Raw genomic sequence first — 22,535 nt, forward strand, 5'->3', positions numbered from 1 at the left:
CACACAGCAGCCTTCCCCTGTTGTCATAACAACAAGCAGCAGCCCGTGGCCAGCCAAGCCAGTCCTTCCCATCAAAAACAACTCCTCTTGGGAGAAAACGCTGCTCTCCCGTTCTTGCTCTCGGCCCTGAACCATCTGGCTGCGGACGGGAAGAGGCTGAGTTCACCCTGAGGGAGAGGAAGGGGGTGGTTGCTCCCCCCTGCCCAGCTCTGCCCTCCTCACATGCATACATTTTGCCTCCAGTTGTGCACTCAGTTCCAGACACACATATGCACTGAGCTGTCCCCAGGGCCAGTCTCTGCAGCAGTGACCCAGCTCATGTATCTGTTTTTGCTTTTACCCACCCCATTCCCTCTACCCTGCCTGTATCCTTCCTCTCTTTCTGTCCAAGCCACAGCAAGGTGATGGTGGTGCAGGGGGTGATGTGACAGAGTTGCAGAAAGATCTGTGTCCTTGTCTGGCACACAACTGCAAGGCAGAGTGTATGTTTACAGTGGCACATCAGCCAGACCTGCCTGGAGGAGGATGCCACACAGATGCAGCCACTGCCTTAGGCATCCTACCTCCCTGCCAGCTCACCTGAGCCCCAGAGACCTCTGGGGACCACCAGAGGCAGGTCCCATATCTCCTCTCAGGGCTGGTGGTCCTCAGTCTCTTTTCCCTGTGAGACAACCCCATTGTGCAGCACTCCAAGGGATGGGCATGGGCAGGATTACGTAAGGCTCCCAACACACGGCAGGGGAGAAGGGCTTGTTAACAGAGCTATGGGGTTTGCAAAGGCCATGGCATCAAGAGAAGGTGCCTGTTATACAAGGACAAAATCTTGTTTCTGAGTGTAAGGCCTTTTCCTGCTGTCACCAGAAGCAAGCTATGGCTCCTTGGTGTAGGAAGTGGCTGTCAAAGGGGACCTGCCAGATGATAACCCGATTTGTTAGCACTCTGGGGACTTGCTGCTCTATTAGATGACTAAAATAGACAAGGCAAGGTAAAATATTTATTCACATGCCGACGCTTGTTGGTGGATGTAAGGGGAGGTCAGATCAGTTTCTCCAACCTATGAAGCTCTGCATGTGTGTGCAGATTAAGGAGTTCCATAAGTTCACTGTGGCTCAGTAAACCAGGACCACAGACCTAGTCAGAGCTCAGTCCTCAAGCCAAATGAGGCACAGAGCACCCATCAGGAAAACATACAAGAAAAATGCAATGAGTGAAAAGGTCAGGCTTTGAATCCTAACTCCCCCCTGGTAACCCCATGGTTTCAACTAGAAATGTACACGTCCTGCTGCTGATACAGTGTTTTTTTTCTAGGAGGTCTTACTTCACAAGTGGGCAACTGGATGGAGGCTATCAGCATGCAGCAATGCAGCTCCTGGGGTCTCAGTCACAGAGCCAGGGCTGCCCTGGGGTTTGCACCATGCTAGTGGGCCTGTCTAGGTGCCAGGGTGGTCCGGTAAGCCTGCCTCCTCGGTTCTCTCCATTAATACAGTGGCCATGTGGCTGGTTCTTAGTCCTGCTGTTACTTCCTTCCTTAGAAAGGCTTCGCATTGCACTGTGCTGAGACACTGTGATAGTTTCAGCTGTCCCTGGGGGAACAGCACAGCCCTGTCACCCTTCAGTTGCTGTCCCTGCCCTGCAGCCCCTGTGCTTACCTACTCTATAAGCTGACAGCCAGCTGCCTTTGGGGCCTCAAAGTCATTTTTCCTTCTGGCGGATAGCAAGCAATTAAAGCAACTGAAGACCAGCCTGTTCAACACAAGGTGATGCTTTGACACGTAGAGGTATGTAGGAAACAGAGCGTCAAGATAAAGCAACAAAGACCTGAGGTTTTCTGACCCTTTATTCAAACTTTGTGTGAGCTTCATTCAGTCCAGACCCTCTATGGGGGGGGACCAAAGACCAACACCCTTGTTTGTGCCTCTCAGCTTCTCTTTATCAGCTTGTCTTTTCCAGCGAAGTCTGCCAGGTCCACCCATCTTCCCCTCCAGGGAGCATTCACAGCCCATTGCACTGATGCTAGTGTGAAAAACAAAGCTAAAACCAACCAAAAACTTGCTGGCATGGTTGGATGGTGATGTGGACCTTGGCCTGTGGTCAGTACCACCCTGTCCCGGCTACAGTCCTGCCTTGTCTCCCTGGAGCCACTGCCTGCCTCACTCTCTGCCCCCAGTTCTTCTCCGGTATATTAATTCTCCCATGCCAACAGCTCCCTTTGGTGTAACTCTGTGCAAGAATGCAGAGTGATTTAAAGCAGGTAAACTGCCATTGCCAGTGACATTTTTTTGTTAAAGTTGGCTCATTCTCTCTCATCAGCTCTTCCCAGTAGTGACAGCTGAACCACATCTTTAAATACAGTGCAGCTAAAATCCAGGCCATCCACATGTTATTCTGGCTACTTCCTCGGCCCAGAGTCGTACAGGGCATCCTGAAATGAAGAGGCCAGATTTCTTAGGATGCTTTTCTGCATGTGATACACCTAAAGACCTATTGGTTAGGAATAAATCATTTTAGGTTCTCAAGCCATGTATTATCAGATTCCTAAAACTGACCTAAGACATGCTTCCAGAAAATACCTGATGAGGAACAACTTGTACAGCAATGAAACTTGAATATTGTATTTCCTTAATGCTCCTGAACAGAAACACAGACCAGCTACAGGCCATTCCTACTTAAAGGCATCACTTATACCTAACTTTTGCTGAGAATGTTTATCTATAGATGGATAGATGGAGCTGTGAATTTAGAGATGGTGATATCGGGGCCTCTTCTTGGGCCCAAGCCACTCAGAGACTGAAACTGAATCAGTGAAGAAGAAAAGACCATTTCACCACAGGACTTGAGTATTTTAAAAGAACCGAGGAAACTTTAGACTCTCAGAGAGAGGTATGGATTTGGAACTTCCTACAGAGTTGTCGGAGCCTTCCTTCCCTCACAGGGCAATTGGTAACTGCATTTCCCAGGAGGAACTGGGCTGTAATATCAGCCCAAGGATTCTTAATATTTTGATGATACATTTGGCTTCACAGAGGAGGAAAAGTCTCATCTTGGTGTCTAGAAAACAAAGAGTCTTTAGGGAGGAGGTATTTTTTTGGGACACCTGATTAATTGGAGCCACTCTGGAGATTCATGTAAACCAAATTGGTTCCAGGTTTTGGAGATTAACGGGGTTTAGCTGCAGCATTCTCCAGACAGCTCTGGCTGCCTTTAAAGTGCGTCTGTTTTTAAGCACCAGTGAAACTGTTTTTCTGTTTTTTTTTTTTTTTTTTTTTTTTTTTTGGGGGGGGGGAAATGATTCCTCCATTCAGTGGCTAAAGCACACTACTGGAGGGGCTGGCAGTGCGTCTGGAACAAACGTCACCATCCCATGGCCTCCAGCCAATACTCATTGCCTTCAACTACTGTAAAGGAAAATATAAGGTGTTATTGGAGTAACAAAGAACCCAATCTTCCTGAAGCCCTAACTGTCACGCATTTCCCTGGGCCTATCAAGTCTCTCTGGATGCATGGCCCAAAGCGCTGCATCTACCTCCATTGCACCTACCACAGCCCTGATTCCAGAGCTGCAGTGCAGGGAGTTCAAGACAGCAGGAAAAGTGGGAATCTCCCAGAGCCAGGGCACACAAAAGCCTGAGGAGCACACCACCCACTCACTAAAGCCTTGTAAGACTTGCCAGACATGGAGAGCCCCTGCAAGGTGACAGTGTGCCAAGCTGTGCATCTTTAGGCCTCGTTGTTGCACAGACTTTTACCACTGTAATATTCTCGTAGCCTTTTAAAGAGGCTGTTATTGCTGTCTGCAGTTGGGGAAACCGAGGCACAGAGCAAGGACCTGCTCACGCAGCTGACAGTGTTGGGAGCAGGCACACTCTTTTATCCCTAACCAGTCCCCCTCCTTGCTCCACGTACTCTATTTTTCTCCTTTGTGACTCCTCACCATGAAGCGAGCAATGAATAAATGAAAGAGCAGTAATTGTTGCAAAGCCAACCAGCTTTTTAAGAGGAGGAACACAGAGGTTTGAAACACCTCTCCCTCCTGTTCATATAGAAGTGCTGTCCTTGTGAGGCTAAATGAGGACCAGATGAGCTTCCCCACCCCTTCCCTCATCTTTCTTATCCAGCACAGCCACTGTGGTCAGAAACTAGGGCTGGAGGAGCCAACTATTCAGGCTGCAGACTCTGATGCTGGGACACGGAGCAGCTGGTTCTGCTGGCTGATGCAGCCTCAGCTGCATGGTCACAGATAGAAATCAGATGGTGATTTACTTCTTTGACCTATTTTGCAGATGTCCATCTAGTCACACAAAGGCAGGGCAGACTGCTGGAAGTATCGAGGCGAAGAAGAGCCGGTGAGAAGCTGCCCGGAAGGGTTTACTAAACTCTGCAGGGGATGGATGGGCTGAAGGCAGCTTGCTTTGTAGGAAGGACAATTAGCAGGAGGGAATTACAGACTTTTTTTTTTTTTTTTTTTTTTCCTTCTTCTTCTTAACAATGGTGCTCATTTCAGGAATAGCTTTGGTGATGGCCCAGTTTCAGGCACGACGGAGGCCCGCGTCCCTGGTGGCACTGCTTGCGGCATCCTGGTTGACGGTCTCCTGGTAGCATGGCTGGAAAGGCGTGATGGGCACTGGGGTGCAGAGCCGCAGCGTGGTCCCGAGCTGCTCCCGCTGCCTTGCGTGCCAGCGAGGGGAGAAGAAGGGAGCCGATTCCCTGCCTTCTGCAAAATACCCTGCTCCAAAATCCCTGGCTGGCCCAGGGGCTGGGATGCCTAGGTGCACGCCGGCGCGGTGGAGGGGGAGCGCTGCTGGGGCTTGCGAGGCCTCTCCTAATCTCCCTGGCTGCAAGCGCGGGTTGGCGCGCAGCCTCGCTGGGCAATTATGGTTGGATCAGGCCCTCGGTGTGTTTGACTTGGCTCAGCCATGGGGGGAAACGCCTGCAGAAAGACAAACGTGCCCGGGGGGGGGGGGGGGGGGGCGAAGAACGGGCTCGGGATGGGCACGCTGAGACAGGGGTCAGGCGAGCATATCGTCTGGGTAAGAAGGGGCGATTGCTCCTCCAAAGAGCAACCAAAACGCCCCAGACCCTGGAGACCTTCACATCGAGCTTGCTCTTAAAAATCCCAGCTGGAGATGACCCTGGCGGATGTTCTCCCATTTGTGCTCTGAGTTCAGTCAGGACTCTGCAGCGCCGGCAGGGTCAGCTGAGCATCAGCCGTGCCCCGTGCCTTCCCCACCTCTACACCGCAAGGAAGAAACCCCGAAAAATATGTTTGCGGTGCTTTTGTTACAGCAGCTCTTTAAATGCAACTGGGATGCTTCAGTGGCTGATTGCTCCGGTGGTTTGGCAGTGCTGATGGGGGGAGGGGGGTGATGCCTGCAGCTTAATACCGATTTATCCAAATTTACCTCCATCATTTTAGAAGCTGGGACTCTGTCTGTACTGAATAAGTAAATAAATAAATAAAAATTAAAGACTGCCAGTCATGCAAGTAGTAATATGTTGGGACTTTAAAATTTATTCCAACATGCTATTTTTTTAAAAATATGCTCAGGCTGAACAGACAGGCTGAGCTGTAGTAAAGGCAATATTATACTTGTAAAAACTTCTCATTCACAGTACAGATGTCATTTACAATAAGGGTCACAAACATCAAATACTGAGTATTTTTTTCTTCTTTTTTTGTTTTTTTTTTTTGTTTTTTTTGTTCTTTTTTTTTTTTTTTACATCAGACTGTGCTTTTTACCTGCATTTTTTTTGCACTGATATAACCATACAGACATTGCAAGATGCAAGTGTAGAAACTGGAGTTAAAATAAAATTACAGGCAAAACTACCAAATTACATTGTACGCTGTACATATTTACAGTACCTTTTTTGGAATGTATTGCCATTTTAAGAACATATAGAAACTTTCTACAGACTATTCCACTTACAGAATACATACACCTTTAGAAAAAAGGCAAATATTTATCTTACATGAGACCATGTATATTAAATTTGCGTACACATCATTATTATTATTATTTTTACATTACATTTACTAAAGTGATCGTAAGTGCCATCATATCTCAGTAATGAAAACAGATTGGTTTTATGCCATCAGGACTGATTTTTTTTTTTATTTTATTTTTTTGTAAATAATTTACATTATGCTTTTATTTGTAAATACTGTGCAATAGATGGAGATCTTTTTTTTTAAAAAAAAAAAAAAACACATGATGAAACCAAGTCAGCAAAAGAAAAAAAACTATTTCAAGAACACCAGAAAAGGGCTAGATCAAACTATTTAGGATTTTGCATAAAAATTGGAATAATTTCAGTGAATTCCGTGTGACCAAGTATATTGCTTTTTCAGATGTTAGTTTTTACAAATTTAAAAGAAAAAAAATGGGTATAAGTGAAAGATGGCTTAAGGTAAAACCAACTATTTTGTGGATTTATTTTATTTATTTTTTTGGTGGCGGATTATTTCAAAATGATGGGGAAGCGGTCCAGTCGTGTCTGAAGTTACACTCTGATGGAGCTGATGTTCAAAGGTACGAAGAGTGCTGAGATGCTTCAGTCTGGTCGACTGCAGATAGGAACTGGGCACCTAAGACTATCTGCAGTGACCTGCCACATCCATCTCTCGGGCCTCGGAAAGCTTGCAAGCCCTGTTGGCTTTGACAGGGCTCAAGCGGCATTTTTGACCAACCCATTGCTTTTATCAGCAAGGCTCCGAGCACCAGTTGAGGAGTACAACTTTATAGACCCCCGGCTGGAAAATGTCACCCTTAGGAGCAGGTGGTGAAACACATTTCCCTGTCCTAAGCTGTAAAGTCACAGCTACTTCATCATTACTTTTAAGAGTTTCCTGTTGCAATTCTTGGGTATATAGCCAACAACCTGTGAAAAATTAGAGTTGACAGAGATCTACTTCAAGGCACTGGGTCATGTTTGGGAGCCAGCTGCTCCCTCTCCTCCTCCTCCCAGGGTCTGCTCAGTCCTGCAAAGCACTGAGCTCTGTCACCTTGATAAAAGAAGCTAAATTCACACCTAGCTTTAAGCACAAAGTTACTGAAACTCCCCAAACGCTTCGGCTTAACCCCACATATAAGTAAGTGCTTTATTAGCTCTCGATATAAGGCTTGGTACTTAACATGATGGCTTCACAGAGTCATTTAACAGCACGGGCCAAGTCCTCCTTGCAAAATGATTTCTTGGATGCCAGTGCATCCATTTGCCACTGAGTACCTGCATTCATGGGGAGTTATACAAATAGCTTACCAGGGAAGGGAGCATCAGAAGAAGGTTTTGGCTGATTAATCAGCTACATAACAAAAAACAAAAAACAAAAAAACAAACAAACAAACAAAAAAAAAGAGCAGCCAGTCTCCGGAGGCCATGTGCCTTCATGGACTATAGATTAAGAACCTCTGCCAAAAGAAAAGCAGATCTTATTTTCACCTGCTGATGCAAAGGAAGGATTGCGCTTTGGTTTTTAATTTGCCTGTTTGCATTATTAATACATTCTTTTGCAAAATAATACTGCTAACTGCCTCTGTAAAGAGTCTGGACACGAATAAACTTATCCACCCCTCTGGCACCTGTGGAAGGTAAATTAGGCTTTAGTATCCTTATTTTTTAGACAGAACAGACACCCAGAGTGATATTAAGAGTTGTGACCTGCAAGCAGCTCTTGCCAAGTGTGGCACTCGCTCCTACAAAGCAGCCAGTGGGTGCTCAAAATAGAAAATGCAGCCACCAGGAATAGCTGGTTCTTCAGCCCCACCGTCAATAGGTGCAAGCGGGTTCGGAGCAGAGTTGCCCTGCTCTGCTCCACAGCTGAATCCAGTGCAGAGGGCAGATGTGCTTTGCTCAAGGTGATGCCGTAGTTTCACAGCGGGGCTGGGACGGTGCCTCCCACCATGCGTGCAGCGGGAGAGGTGCCGGTGCCTACGTGGAGGACATCCGTCCTCGGGAGCTCTGAGCTGCCAGTGTGATAATTAGCCCTTATGTATCACTCTTTTTGTGTGTGTGTGTGATCCTCTTTGCCTAGTCAATAGGCTGTATTGCCCCCAGTAGGTGTAGCGTGAAGCACCATTTCACCCCAGCCAGAACTTCTCCCAGCCATGCGAGCAGCCACTCCGCTGAGAACCCAAACCGGGTCTAAACTTGGCATTTTTTTTTATTATTTTTTTGCCCTTCTCCGGAGTTATCAGCGGTCCCCATGTGCGCCCACTCTGCTGCCACCATGGCTGCAACGTGGAGAGGATGGGATGCGAGTGGGGCATGACTTAGGGAGCACCTTACTGCTGCACGGCCCTGTCCTGTCCTCTCCCGCTGGCCGGCCGCACGCGAAGGTAGGTGGCCCAGCAGCCACAGGCACCACGACCTCGCGGTGGGCACGCTGCAACACGGGCGCAGAAACCTCAACTCATCTTGAGCTTCTGGGAAGAATAAAAAGGAAAGAAAAGGAAAAGAAAAACTCCCAAATCAGGAAGGGAGGTGGGAGGGAAACAACCGTGCCAAGTATGAATAGGTCAAGGATTAAAATGCAGTTATGAAAAGAAGTCAAGCAAATTTGATCTAGCCCAAAGGTAATGTCAAATGCACCTAATAAAACCAGGATGCTGAGTGCACAACTGCTGTATTATTTTTCTTTATGTACAGGTTCAATATATATATATATGTATATATTTAAAAAAAATTAAATACAAAAGCTACCGTGGAATAATGTTAAGAGTGTGACAAGGGCATGGGGCAGAAAAGTGGCAGAAGCCAGGAAATCCACGCGTGTCACTAGATTTGGACAGGTGGATGGTTTCCAGGGATGCTCTGGCAGACCCTGGTTGACCACTCCACCCCTAGGCATCACCATAGTTAAGCATACGCTTAAATCCTATTAAAATGAGTAGGATTTAAGCTAGTGCTTACAAGTTTTACTGAATGAAGCTTCTTTGCTGAATTGAACTCCGAGACCCCGCTCCTGCCATGGGATCTGGCTGGGCTGGAAAGCAGGACCTGCTTGCAGGCTTGGGGCCAAAGGGGGAAACTGGGAAAAGGGGAAACTTGATAAAAGTGCTAATTAAGGTATAAATGGGTTCTGGATATTGTTTTGATCAGTGTCACAACCTTAATGTTATTTCCATGATATCTTCTTTTGTACTTAATTCCCTTTACAAGAAAAGAAAAAGAAAAATCACCGAAGATTATTAAAAAATCTATATTATTTGCCCGTGGAACGGGAACAGTTCATAGCTCATCAAGTCTGCCAAGGAAATATGTTCTCATTCAGGGTTTTATTTATTTTTTTATTTTTTATTTTTTTTAAAAAAAGAGTATTACGTACCCGATAAACTGGAACAGCTCTGAAAGAAGAAAGAACTGGTCCACTGGTTAAATATTTATATCTTTTTTTGTTGTTGCTGTTGTTAAAATAAAAAAGTATTTGTACAGATTCCATAGACCAGAAAACCCTCTGAAATAGTAAAGAGCCTGCTGTCTATAGGGCAAACACGTATCGAACATTTGCATTTTAAAAAGTGTGTTAACGTGACAGAGAGGAACAGCTCCATTGTGTCTCTCTGTATTTGGTATCGTATCTATTGGCAGTAGAGGCCATTGCTCTGCTCAGGATGGTCGTACTTAAAAATTTGCTCTGGAAAAAGTTACTGCGCATGCATAACAAGCTGATTTCAAGCACTAGCCACTCCGCATTGTAACTTTCTCATCTAAAACACCAAAAAAGGGCCCTTCTGCACAATAAGGGCTGCGTGTGCGACATTCTGTTTTAAATAAATAAATAAAAATAAAATAAAGACACAGAGTCACTCGCGAGTTACAGAGCCGCAGTTGGGCAAACGAGCAGAGCACACATTGCCCCGGCATCCCTCCAGCTTACTGAACCCAACAGCCAGGACCAAGCAGGGACGTGCCGGCGGGGAGCTTGTCCAAAACTTAAAAAAAAAAAAGAAAAGAAAAGAAAAAAGAAATACGGAGAAAACCAGTTGCAAGGCTGGCAGTTTACTTCCACTTTCACACCGAGGGAGGGTGTTTACAGAGGGCTTCCAAACCCCAGAAAACAGGGGCTCTCAGGCACAGGCAAGACTTTGCAGGGGCAATGCGCGGGGTGTCGCGGCACGCCGCGCGCCCGGGGAGCAGGCGTGGAATGTCGGGATTAAAGCAAGCACGAGGATGGATCCTCCAGCGAGACACCACTCCTAGCACTGGGTCTACATTCGATACATTCCTATGTTCTTGCAGTTAAATCTTTGAAGAAAAAAACATTTTTTATCTTTTTTTTTTTTTTTAAGAAAAAAGTGCTGTGATGGGTTTCTGCAGGAGGGAGGGATGCTCAAGATTCATATTTTCATGTTACAATTTCTCTCGCTGTGAACGAATCTCCCCTCCTAAAGCAAGTGCTAGTTTCATTTACAAATTCAGGGTAAACACGTTTTTTCAAATGTAAAGCAGTCTCAACTGTTTAAAGCACAACGATAGGCAATCAGAGGGATGCAAGAAAAAAAAAACAAGCACTTTGCGAGAATTAAATAAAGCATGTAATAAATATGAATCATAAACTTCTGTACACAGGAGCAAGGGTTTGTTTTTTTTTAATCATTTAATCAATATAAAAAAGTTTTTTTCTGTTTTTGTTTTCAGTGCATCTTCTTCCTCTTAAAATGCTTAACCCTTTCCTTTCTGCATCTCTCAGGCCCATAATAACGCACACCTAAATGGCAAAAAAGACAAGGTCTAACAAACCCCTTTCCAAAAAACTCTAAAAAAATATTCACAGCCTCAAACATTTTTGTACATTTCAAGCAACAAAAGGTATAGAAAAAGGCACAAGTAACTGCATACATGTGGAGATAATACCAGACTGGGACAAAGAAAACCAGGAATCTTCCATGGGTTTGGTCATTCACTAGAGTGCTTCTTATAGCGATGATTATACTAAAGGAAATAGTGTTGAAAATGTCTGTTGATTTTACATAGGAAGCCTAAAGGTGGAACTGATGGTGGAGGCTTAAGTACTTCCTGTATTTTCATCCACCTGTCTTTGAGTTTGACCTAAATCTGCGTGCTCTAAGTGTGGACTGCTCTTCCTGTAGGTTCCCCCTTGGTGACTGGGCTCTCCGGAGAGGTTTCTCCTCCTGACGGAGAACGGGTGGGAGTGCGAATGGCTCAATGAGGGCTCGGAGAGGCAGCCGGTGCTGCTGCTTTTGTCCAAAGGCTGGGAGGGGAGATCTGAGATGAAAGTGCAGGATGATTCAAAAGAAGTGCTTGAGCTGCCACATTGCTTCTTGCCCGTTTTTTTCAAGGGTTCTTCCCCACTTGTCGAAGGCTTTGGAGAGTGCTCGTAGTTTGTGCTGGGGCTGTCTGGGGGAGCCGAGCAGCCTGCCTGCTCCGAGTGGCTAGACTCAGCGAACATTTTTACCCTGTAATCCTCCTGGTCTGTCTTTTGCTGAAGCTCACTAGTCCTCATTTTCTCTTCTAAGTAACCACTGCTTGTAAGCTCTGGGGACAATGTGTATTTAGAAACCTTTGCAACTGGGGAGACTGATGCCGATGAGGATTCTCGCGAGACCTGTGGTTCCTCATCCCTTTCGTGAGTCTGGCTGAACTCTGTGAAGCTGCTGCCACCAGATGCAAAATATCCTGCTTGCAGGGACACAACTGAACCAGGCACCAAACTGGGATGGGTACTTGGCCTTGCCTGAACCATCTGGATGCCCCCAATGGGAATCATAGGATACGGGGTCCTCGTTAGCTGCTGTGAATGCAACGGGAGATGGCTGAAGACATTCTCCTCCCCTCGGCTGGGAGCATGGATGTGTATTTCATGAGGTGCCTGCAAGGGTCTGGAGCAGACGGGCTGCGTGACGCCAGGTGAACATGTTGGGCTTCTGGGTTCTATCTTCTGCATCGGATAGGGAAAAAGAAACAGCTAAGTCAGTGCAATGCATGAGTTATAGCACTGGTATCATTAATGGACATTATAAGGAACTGCTGACTGGTTTTGTTGGCACTTTATTCTAATTTAAATGGAGACCAACCAACCACGGAAGATTTGGACCCCCAACCCTTTAGCGTAAGGAGTAACACTACCCCCAAAATTTGGTTTCTGAGCACAAATAGGCACACGATCTTTTGGGAAAGAGATCCAAGGTTTTGATTCAGGCTCAGCTTATTGTCAGAGTTGCCTCTAACCCACATGCAGAGAATGTCAATATTTCCTGTGATCAGAACCACCTCAGATCCCTTTCAGTATGTTGGTATTCTTAGTGCCTAAAAATAAATCATTTTTACTGCATTTTCTTAAAGCAGCATTACATCCTTACAGCTGCTAATTGCAAAGATGTTTTGAACTGAGTCCGTGGCCCCAGTGATGGATAATATCAACTCTCATTTTTCACAAAGACCCACACTCAGGGTGTGGTCTGCAGAAATCAAGAGTTAAAGATCCTGTCATTTTACCTTTTGCTTTTTCTCTCTCAGTACATCATATAGTTTCCTAAACAGAAATGGATTAATTAGTGAGGAGGTTATATCTAAACCTCTAAACAGGACTCCAGGAAGAGGAAACAACAGGAACTGAAACAAACTTTCCACTGAGATGAGGTTCACTATATTACTTCAGGATTTACTGGGGAGCTTATTTCTGAGTGGGACAATGGACAACCAGCTGACCCTGGCAGCTAGGTCTCTATGGAGAGGTGGCAGAGGAAGACAGCAAGAGAAATGCAGAGAGAGAAAGCAGCAGAGCCACTGAAGACAGCATTTTATTGGGGAGCAGTTGCAAGCCCAAACACTTGCACTTGCTAAATCTCACTCATCCACATGAACTCTTGCAAAATCACCACAAGAATGCTAGGAAACCACGTACAGATCATCTCAACTGTGCAACAGACAACAGAAGGAGAGATTACCTCCTGCAGAAGTGGTGGAAAGAGAGATGGTGAGGGTGAGGTCTGGTGCACAGACCTGGCAGAAGCCCTCATACTGCAGCTAAGCTAGGATCATATTTAAGTGTCTAAATAATGTATAGGGCACCAGATGTGACCACAGAGCTCCGTGTGGGGATCTGATAAATCCCAGTCTTCTTCTTTTATCTTCATCAAGAACATAATTTTGCAATAAAACTCCAGAGGTCCATCTTGCTGCTGAATGGAAAGTTTCCAGTTCTTTATTGTTGCTTTGGAAGCACATCAGAAAAGCAAACAGAGGTGACTTTGACTATGTAAAAAGAGCAGAAAAATGGGGCAAAAAGGTATGTGTGTGAAAATGTAAGTATAAACATGGATGGGCAAATAAGCAGAGGTGGAAAATATTGTCTCCTAGTGTGATTTAGGGAGTTTAGGGGATTTGGTACAAGTAGTAGCACTGGACAACTTTCCTGACAGAATATGTTTTGGAGCTGATCGATCAGGATTATCAATCTGATTCTGTACTTTTCACAGCCCTAAGATTCATCACAAGAAATGAATTAATGGGAAAGGGAAATAGCACTAAAGTAGGCAAAAGTGTTGACCTACAATAACTGATGGTTTCTGAAAAGGTAAGACTACCACGCATACTGCAAAGCAGAAGGAGGGCAGCACCAAAAGGAGGTAGATTATCATAGACACAGAAGAAATACACACTGGGCAGCGTGGCTTTTCTGAGGAAGACCTGGCTCAGCATCTGCCGTTATAGGTCCTCCAGAGGTTGAATAAAGGCCTCTCTCTTCCCAGTGCAGTCCCTAATGGCTCGAGTCTCTCCTCACACCAGTTTCATAGCAGAGCAACTCCAGCAACTGAATTGCATGTTGTTATTTCTGAATGATATCGGCGTAAATTACAGGAGAGTCAGGTACATCAGTAGAAATGGAAGTGGGAGATCTCTTAACGTTCCACAAAACTCGTCGTCTAATTTGCCTGTAGCCGTGGGAGGAACATGAATTTTTCCTTTACCCATAGGATTTGATATGTCCAGTAGAGAGATTAAATAATTTTCTGGACCCAGTGGGAAACACCTCTCTGTGCTGAAGAGAGAAGTGAAATGAAATCAGAGATGTCCAAACAAACATTTCTCAGCAGTTAATCTAACAGAGTTGGCTACATATGTAGGTAGCCCAGGGGTTAGCAAGAGGGTCTAAGACCTTTCATCCTGACTAGTTCAAATCTGGTTCATGTCAGTGATCACTGAATGTGGTTACAGTTCCATGCCAGCTAGTGAATTCTTAGAAATGAATCAGAAATTTGCAGAGAAAAGCCTCTTTATCACAGCTACAGTCATTATTAAGTGGTCATCCTTACTGCTTGTCTCAGGAGGAAGACCAAGACCTGATTCGGTCAGGGAGAGCAAATAATCCCTCAGGAAAGGGATAACTTTACTTCTCCTCAGCTGAAATGGGCAGGAACAGCAAGTGTAAAACCTCTTACTGTTTGCTGTCACTTTCCTCTGGGTCAACTGTGACATCAGTCACAGTTATATCATTACGATAGCTTTTGTGTTGCAACATTCATTAAAAAAAATCAGAGAATGTACTACAACAACTAGAGGGTAAGAGAGGCTGGAACTTACCAGCTTGGACTCATAGAGCTGTATGTTTTTGCCAAAGAACCTGTGAGGTAGAGGCATTGAAGATAATATTCCATGCTGGGCTTTATATGAACTTTGAACTTTGTCATCTGCTGTTGATTTGCTAGTACCAGGCAAGTCCTCTTTCCCAGGGGATGGATACCTAGGTGACTCTGAACAGCCTGGAGACAACATCTTCTTTAGAGATATATATCTGACCGATGACATCTCTCTGCTCGGAGATGAGTGCCTCACAGGGGAGACTTCTCCTTCTGGTGGAAAGTATGTTCTTGGGGACAACTCTCTTCTTGGGGAAAGATGCCTGCTGGGTGACAGCTCAAGTCTCGGTGAAACACATCTCAGTGGAGATGCCTCCCTCCTGGGAGAGACACGCTGGCAGGGAGACAACCCTCTCCCTGGAGACAGGCACCTTAGAGAAGACAGTTCTCCAGTTGGCGAAAACCGTTTTGGCGAAGTTTCATTTTTGGTTAATAGGTGCTTTCTCGCTAGCATTGGTCTGCTGCTGCCACCACCTCTGCCAGAGTCCTGGCTTGGAGACCACCTTTTTCTTGGGGAGGTGTCTTTTGAGGTTGACAGGTCCATAGCTAAGGACATCTGTGGCCTTGTGACAGACTCTCTTTCAGCAGAAGCCAATTGTTCTGTGGAGGTCAAAGCTGGTCTGCAAAGACTCAAGAAGCTATGGCACACAGCAATGTCACTGCTGTCTGCTGACCACTTTGTTTCAAGCCCTGAGGAGGAGGCCTGGTGGCCTTCACCTACTTGTTGGCTGCTGGAAACAGTTTCTTGGGCTAAGGACAATGCTGTTTCAGTGCTTTCCTCTTGAGAAGACAGAGAGCCACCTGAAGAGTGCTTTGGGAGGGTGGTGTGTGTGACTTCTGGCAACTTTAAAGGTGGCTCATCTTGGCTCTCCTCTTCCTCCTCATCTTCATCATCTTCATTGTCATCATCATCATCAGATTCCTCTAGGTCTGAAAACTGGTGTTCCTCAATTGGCTCAGATCCCTCCCGCCCCTCAGAGTCCTGGAATAGGTCTTCACTGGTTCCTGAAGGAATAAAAAAAGAGAAAACAGGGAGAATAAAACACACATACAGAGACCTGCTTTGAATCCTGCAATCTCATCCTCTGTTCAAGCTCTGCTCCTGATGATTCTAGTTCATTGCCTTGACCTCAGCGGGTCCCATCACTGGCACCAAATACTCTAACATAATTTTGATTCTAACCATTGCTCTGTCAGCACACTCAGCCATCAGTCTCTGTTTCTTATGTACACCTTCACACACCATGCCTGCCTTTCTCTAGGAATGCAAAAAGGCTTTCTTATTAGATTACCAGAATAGCAGCACTATCATCCTTTGATGTGCTTTTCTATGACTATTCTTTGCAAGGGTGACTTTGACACATCTATATCTGCCAACTGTTGGGAAGGTTGCTGGAATAACTGCTCCCATTCTCCATGTTGAACCTTATCCTGTCTGGATTATGTGACATTTGAACAGAGCAACCAGGACTTCTACTTAAAAACAAGCAATATTTTTGAAAGAACCTTTGTGGATTTTCCCCGTCCCTCATTTTGATCAGTTCTAGCTATGCCAAGGACAGTTCTTTGGAACAGAGGCTTTTCCTGTGTATCTCTGGAATGCCTTGCACAGTGACGCTTTTGCCACATCAAAATCATTGTTAATAAGAGCTTGCATATGGCTCGCACACATGTGGAGTATACAGAAAGCATATTCCAAAGGATTTGAAATATCACAATCTGCAGGTAAAAATACAGTATCTCTCTCCTACTTAAGAGCCAGCAAAAGCTTTCGGAGATCAGTACCAAGCTCCCAAGTAGTTCCATGCTAGCTAACCCTCTGCTCTACTTTCTGCTGTGAAACTCTGCATCTTCCCATGCCAGATGTGCAGTGATAGAGACAAATATAAGCTCAGTCTAAAGAGGTCCATCGGGAACAGCCGCTGGATGTCACTGTAGCTCAACAGAATTGCAGTGTCAGGAGAATTTTCTTCAAGTTCCCACTGTTAAGGAGGGGCCAATAAAATATCAATTTTTCAAACTCTGTTTGTGCCAAGCACCAAGACGATCTGTGCAGTATTGCAGGGATGTGCCTGCTCCCCACCCTTGAGCAAGGAGTGCTGGATGCTGGTTCGACACCCATGTGAAGCAGGGTAACTAATTGCAGCATGCTGGCCTCTCTTCCTAGTCAGTTCAGCCTAGGACACTATTTCTTATATGATGAACACAGCATTCACTGAAACAGTTTTCCATTTAGGGCTGCCATCCATCAGCAGGACAAGCAGGAAGGGAAACTAAACGGAGTTAAAGTTGAGGCTGGACCACACCTGCCTGCAGCAGGCAGGGTGGTTTTTCAGAACAGGACTTGGCCACACAGTGAGAAGTCACTGTGATCTATGGATAAAAAGCCTAATTCAGTTTACTTTGAATAATGGGGCCTTACTATTAAATGTTCATGAAGTATTTGGCAGCTCAGATACTAGTGAAACAAGACATGTATTTTAAGCATGGATGATTATTCGTCCAAGAGTCAGACTGAAATGCATCTTATTTGCTCCCCCTGTTTAGAAAATATCTGTTAACTGGTCAATGAAGCAAGATTAGACCTACCACAGAAATCATACAGTGTCTAGTTGAAGTCAGCAGCCTTCTACCAAGAGGCTGACTTGCATTGTGAAATGATTGTATAATGATGGTGTGTGCTGGACCCAGGATCCAGTGGCGGGTTATTTGTGAGCTCCCAAAGGAACTGAGCTCAGAACAAATATTATTCCAAACGACCGGTTCTCCTAACTCCAGGACAAACCCTGCACATTTCTTGCCTGGAAAGGGAATGATTTTTGCTACCAGATCTGTGAGCTAGTCACTGTTTGGTTTTTGGTTTTGACATCTTTGGGCTTAGGGACAGACAGACAGCTACAGCCTCAGCCTCTGCTTCTTGGTTTCAGGCCCTGAGAGCTTTGTCCTGTGTGGTCTGCTCAGACAGGCACTGGCACAACAGACAGCAAGGTCAGAAGTACACAGTAAGGGAAACGTGAAGCCAGTTCCACATAGGGAAGTTGTTTGGATTTGCCACACAGGAAAACAGTTCAGTGAGTCTTGGGACAGCCCAAATGGCGTTTGCTTTGGCCTCCTCGTACGCTCCTAGTAGATAGAAAGAAAGCTCAGACCTGAACCATGAGCCCTGGCTTTTTGCAACAGAAATACATTTTGCTGAGCTAATGGGGAGAGAAAGGGCAAGTAAGGAGAAGAGAGGGAGGGAGGGAGAAACAGCAGAAGGAAGGGAGGAAGAAACGAGTGAAAATGTGCCTGGTCAGTGACATTATCTGAGGGCTCTAAGCTCCGTTTCATTATTCTGTGCTCAAATCTCCTTTAAAGTAGCATCCCCTTCTTTCACCTGTACCTTAAATAGAAATAACCCCCTCCCCCCATCATTTGAAATATAGCTCCAGTTTAAAATAATCCAGAGAGTTTTAGGAACCACTTTTCCTTCTCCCTTTGCCTCAGGCCCCCCAAGGAAAGCACAAGACTTCCTGCAGTTGTTTGTTTCACATGAAAATGGTCATTTTTCAATTAAAACAGTCCTTGCTAGGCTCTGTTCTCATCCTCTTCTCTAGAGAGGAGACAGTCTCTGATTACACAGGGGAATGCTCTTTTCCAATTCACTACCCTCAGAGCAGGGGAGGCATGATGCAGCTGTGATCTCTAATTTTTCATGCACCTCTCTGCCATTTCTACATTCTTTTCTCATCCATCCACATAGCCCCAACCACTACAGTACAGAATATGATTTTCTAACCCGGTTCTTGGCTGCTTTGTTTAGTATTTACTTGACATTTATGAGCAATGGGCCTCCTTATGCGGGAAATAAAATAACTGAAATTTCAGCAAAAGTCCAGTGTTAGCTTTAACCAGGTAAAACACAAGATGGATAGAAAGAAAGGAAACATAACTCTGACACCAAGCTTTCCTATTTTCACCTTTCTGCATTCCTTCACGGCAGACTGTCCCCTTTATACAAACACAAATGGTCTTCATCAATGGGAGGAAGTGGGGACTGTATATTTTTTGTAATTCTAAAATTACACGGATTGCTTGCATAATGCAATGAAGTCCAGACAGCTAAATACATTCCAGCAAGCAGCCGTGCAGCCAACAGCAACAAAAAGAGAGGATTCCTTTCCGAAAGCTAATGGGATCCTACCCCTCTAGAGTCTAGGTAGGTCCTTTCCTTGCTGGGCTTAGCAGGTGTCCAAGAACCATGTGTTCATTCACAGTTAGTCAGAGACCAATGATTTAATGATGGTGAGAAGGAAGGTCTCTCAGCTGACAGTCCCACCCTTTCTGCTAAGCACTTTCCCAGCTGACCCAGGGCTGAAAAGCAGACCTTTCGTAGGGCTTTTGTTTTAGGCCTATTCTTTCAATGAGACCAAAGGCTGAGACCAGCTCAGCCTTCTCACCTGCTCGTCCTCCGTTCTCATAAGCAGAATGCTCCCGTCAGCTTGCCTTGAACGGCTTTCGAACAGCCTGCACAGCGCGCTGCTCACAACGCTCTACTATTAACCCTGCATGAGCCTGAGAACGACCGACCGAACAAAATCACTAACGAGAGCATTCCCCAGGACTTGTGCAGCGAGCCCTTGCAGTTCTGACCTCAGAAGCCTGCAATTATGCGTAACATAAATAGGATTTCTGACTTGCAAGTTTTCAAAAGTGACACTCAATTAATGCGATTCATTAATTCTAATTGGCTGTAATGGAAAAGTTTGAGATAAGAGTTGTTCCTTTCAGAGACATGCAACTAGCATTTCAGTGGCCACTTTCCTCTTCCCCTGTCTAGCTTTGATCCACAGAAGAATCACCTACAGGTAGTATAATAGTAGGGAGAGATTTTCAGAGGCCTTCAGCTAATCAATTATTCTGAGTGAGTTCAGAGGCTGAAGGAGTCCTCCAGCAATCTGATGCTGGAGCAGCCTTCCACTGCCTCGCACCACGCTTTTCGCTTGCGGTGGTTGCTACAAAATCCATGACTAGGTTTTCTTTTGTCTATGCCCTCCTCCCCCCACAATAAACTTTGGCAAGGCCTCTGTCAAATACAGAATGTCTCTGCCTAATCAAAAGGCTGCTTTGAAGAGCAGAACAAAAGTCAAGAGTACAATCAGCTTTAAAAGGAAGAAAATCATCCCTTTAGGCAGAGTAGCACATTGGCAGCCAGGTTGGATATCCTTAACCCTGGGGCAGCTGTCTATTCTGCATGGCCTTGGACAGCCCTCTGTCCATCCCTTTTCCAAGCTGCTGCAAAGCGCATTTCATTAGCATTTGTGCAGAGAGACATGTTACGGGTTGTGACATGCAGACCAAGACGTTTTCTGCCCTAAGCCTCTGCCATGCAAAAGGTTCTCTAACATGAAAAATCTGATAATGCTATCGAGTCCATATGAGAACAGGACAGTGCCTCTGTGACCTGAGACATTTTAGGAAAGTAACTCAGTGAAAAGGAGACATCTCAGGAAAGTGGACACGGGTTTCTTACGGTGGCAGTGGAAATGCTGCAGGGCTCTGTTTCTTCCTTCCACTTCCTTGCTCTCTGCCCAAGTGGCTGTACCTGGCCCAAACCTGAATGTAAGCCTGCAGCATAACACACAGGAAAAGAGTGTACTGTTGCAATGGGAGATCACTGGGCGTTTGGGACTCATTAAGCAGGGGGCCTTCCTAGATGTCTTCTACAGGTTCACTGCTGTCAAGCTGACAATGCTCTGTTAAGGTCAAACACAATCTTATCAGCCTTCTAAGCCACATTTATCCCTTAACAGTGACGTGAGCCTTGCAGCCAGCTGGCACAGAAGAGCCCACCTCTGCACTTCTTTGCCTCTAAAACAGGGTGATCACAATCAGTGCCCCTTTGGGGAATGGTCCCTGGCCCATGCTGATTCCCAAAGTGTGCTCAGTAGATTTTCGACAGAGTGGTAGTTGGCCTGGACCAGAGATGTATCAGGGACTGTTCCTGCAGTTTAACCCTTGAGACAACTGCCTGCAAGTGCCTGCAAACGCTCCCCAGCACTGTATAATTAACTGGTGTCAATACAGCCTGAGGATGCAGTACACTGGGAGAGCAGAAGAGGAAAGCAAGGATAGGCTGCACAGTGCAGCTGCTCTGAGTTTAGATATCCAAAGCTGAGATGTAAAGCACCTTGGAGGGTCCCAGCAGCCAGGCTGCGCAGCTACTCACTGCTTCCTAAGCAATCTGTGAGTGCACAGGTCCAGGGGAGGCATAATTCACACAAATGCACCCTTTCCAGCCCTGTGAACCATCTTCATTATGCACGAAGATCTGCCTTCCACAAAGCAGGGAAGGCTACAGGCTGTAATAGAGAGTGAATTCCCTTTCCACAGTCGACTCGTAAGGAAAAAGCTTAGTGATTTTTAATTATCTATGAAGCAGGAAGCACGTCCATGTCCCAGGAACCTGCCCCTTTCCCAGTAAAGCCTCTGATGGACTAGACCTCAGCAGGGGACCGGAGTGATAAGCGCTATTTGTTGTTCCTGCCGAGTTAACATTCCCTGGCTCACAGCAATGTCTTCAGAACTTGCTTAGCTGATGTTCACTTTATAAAAATAACTGTGGCGCCATGTGTTTTACGAAGTTCATGTTAACCCATTGTCAACAAACCCTTGTGGGCTGTGGCAAAATGAATCCCAGGGACTGGCGAAGCAAAATTGTTTGGGGTGAGACAGGGGAATGGAACGGGAAATGGGAAAGAACAACACTAAAAGCAGCCACAAGAGCTACTTTCATATAGGGATTTCTGGGGTGGCAGCCAGGATGGGTCAACAGTGTCATGTCGAGACTGTAGGGTACTGCAAACACAGAACACCACAGTGCTCTGTGGCACTAAGTATTTTATCCAGGAATAAACATACTGTGACAGAGACAGACCTGTACTCTTACAGCTTCTCTTCCCTCTATAGCTGGTGTGTACAGTGTTTGCTATAAATGCAAATGACCTCCTAAATACAAATGCAAATGACCCAAAATTACATGACAACTTGAGATCTGCTACCCCTAAGGCTTCTTCCCAGTCATTCCTGCACTGAGGCTCCAATCCAGAATACCCAGGGCCTTGCTAAAGGAAACAGAATAACAATCATAAAAACATCTAACTGTTCCCAAGAGACTCATAACCTAACCCTTCACAGCTGTCGGACTGCAGGCTCCAATAATTTGGATAAAATATCTTTTTCTAACTCAAACAGCTAAGTATACATCAGACTTCCCCATGTTCCTTCATCTCCCAGCTTGGAAATCTTTCTCATCTTTCCCCCAACATTTATGACTTGAGACCAGAGGCAGAAGTTTTCATGGTCACCACATTCCTGCCAGCTGCTACCCAGCCTCACAGGAGGAGATCTGCTTCTTGGGATGACTTCAGTGAAATTCAGCTACAGATACCAGAAAACAGGGCAGAAATTATTGAACCAGAGAGTCATTTGTACTTCCCAAAAAACAGATTCCTGAATTTGCAAAGCCTTATCTGTGTGTGTGTGTCTTTGTGCATAAGCAGATGAAAGAAATAAGCAGGTGAGTCTGGGTAAATATATTTTCTTGTAAAGCATTCAGAATAATGCCATTAAATGTCAGAATACCATGTTTCTTTGGTAACTTTGGTTCTTACGGCTCTTTCCCTACTGAGAAATCTTTAAGGTCGTTACTGAACTGGGTGGTTCACCTTCACCCTACACATGAAAAAGATCTGCTACATGCACACCTGGGAAACCAAGGGGTGAAGGAAGCACTGCTCCAAACCACCCATACCGCCATCCTGGCTTTGCTGAGGCCTCCATCAGTAGTGCAGGGTCCAGGGTAGACCCATCTACAGAGATAGGAACAGCTCGTGCACACACTAGTCCCTCCAGAGACATTTCTAATTTGCACTGGCAATTTAGTGTCTCCCAGGA

The 22,535-nt window shown here is 45.5% G+C and overlaps 1 protein-coding gene across 6 annotated transcripts in view; it reads right to left on the reverse strand.

Annotated features, from left to right (window-relative positions):
* Positions 1-10,573: 10,573 nt before the first annotated feature.
* The window catches only part of HIVEP3 (HIVEP zinc finger 3), a 273,492-nt gene continuing 261,530 nt past the window's right edge, over positions 10,574-22,535 (reverse strand). For 4 of the 6 annotated variants that reach the window (XM_062593871.1, XM_062593869.1, XM_062593868.1 and 1 more), the window contains 2 exons: positions 14,545-15,605; positions 10,574-11,899 (listed from right to left, as the gene is read on the reverse strand). In XM_062593871.1, coding sequence (XP_062449855.1) covers positions 11,006-11,899; positions 14,545-15,605 — 1,955 coding nt within the window. In that variant the 3' untranslated portion in view covers positions 10,574-11,005. Of the gene's footprint in view, positions 11,900-13,931; positions 14,003-14,544; positions 15,606-22,535 lie in introns of all 6 variants that reach the window. The other 2 variants (XM_062593873.1, XM_062593872.1) reach the window with 2 other exon arrangements.

This window comes from Rhea pennata, chromosome 23 (genome assembly GCF_028389875.1).
Source record: "Rhea pennata isolate bPtePen1 chromosome 23, bPtePen1.pri, whole genome shotgun sequence".
In the NCBI taxonomy this organism is placed as follows: domain Eukaryota; kingdom Metazoa; phylum Chordata; class Aves; order Rheiformes; family Rheidae; genus Rhea; species Rhea pennata.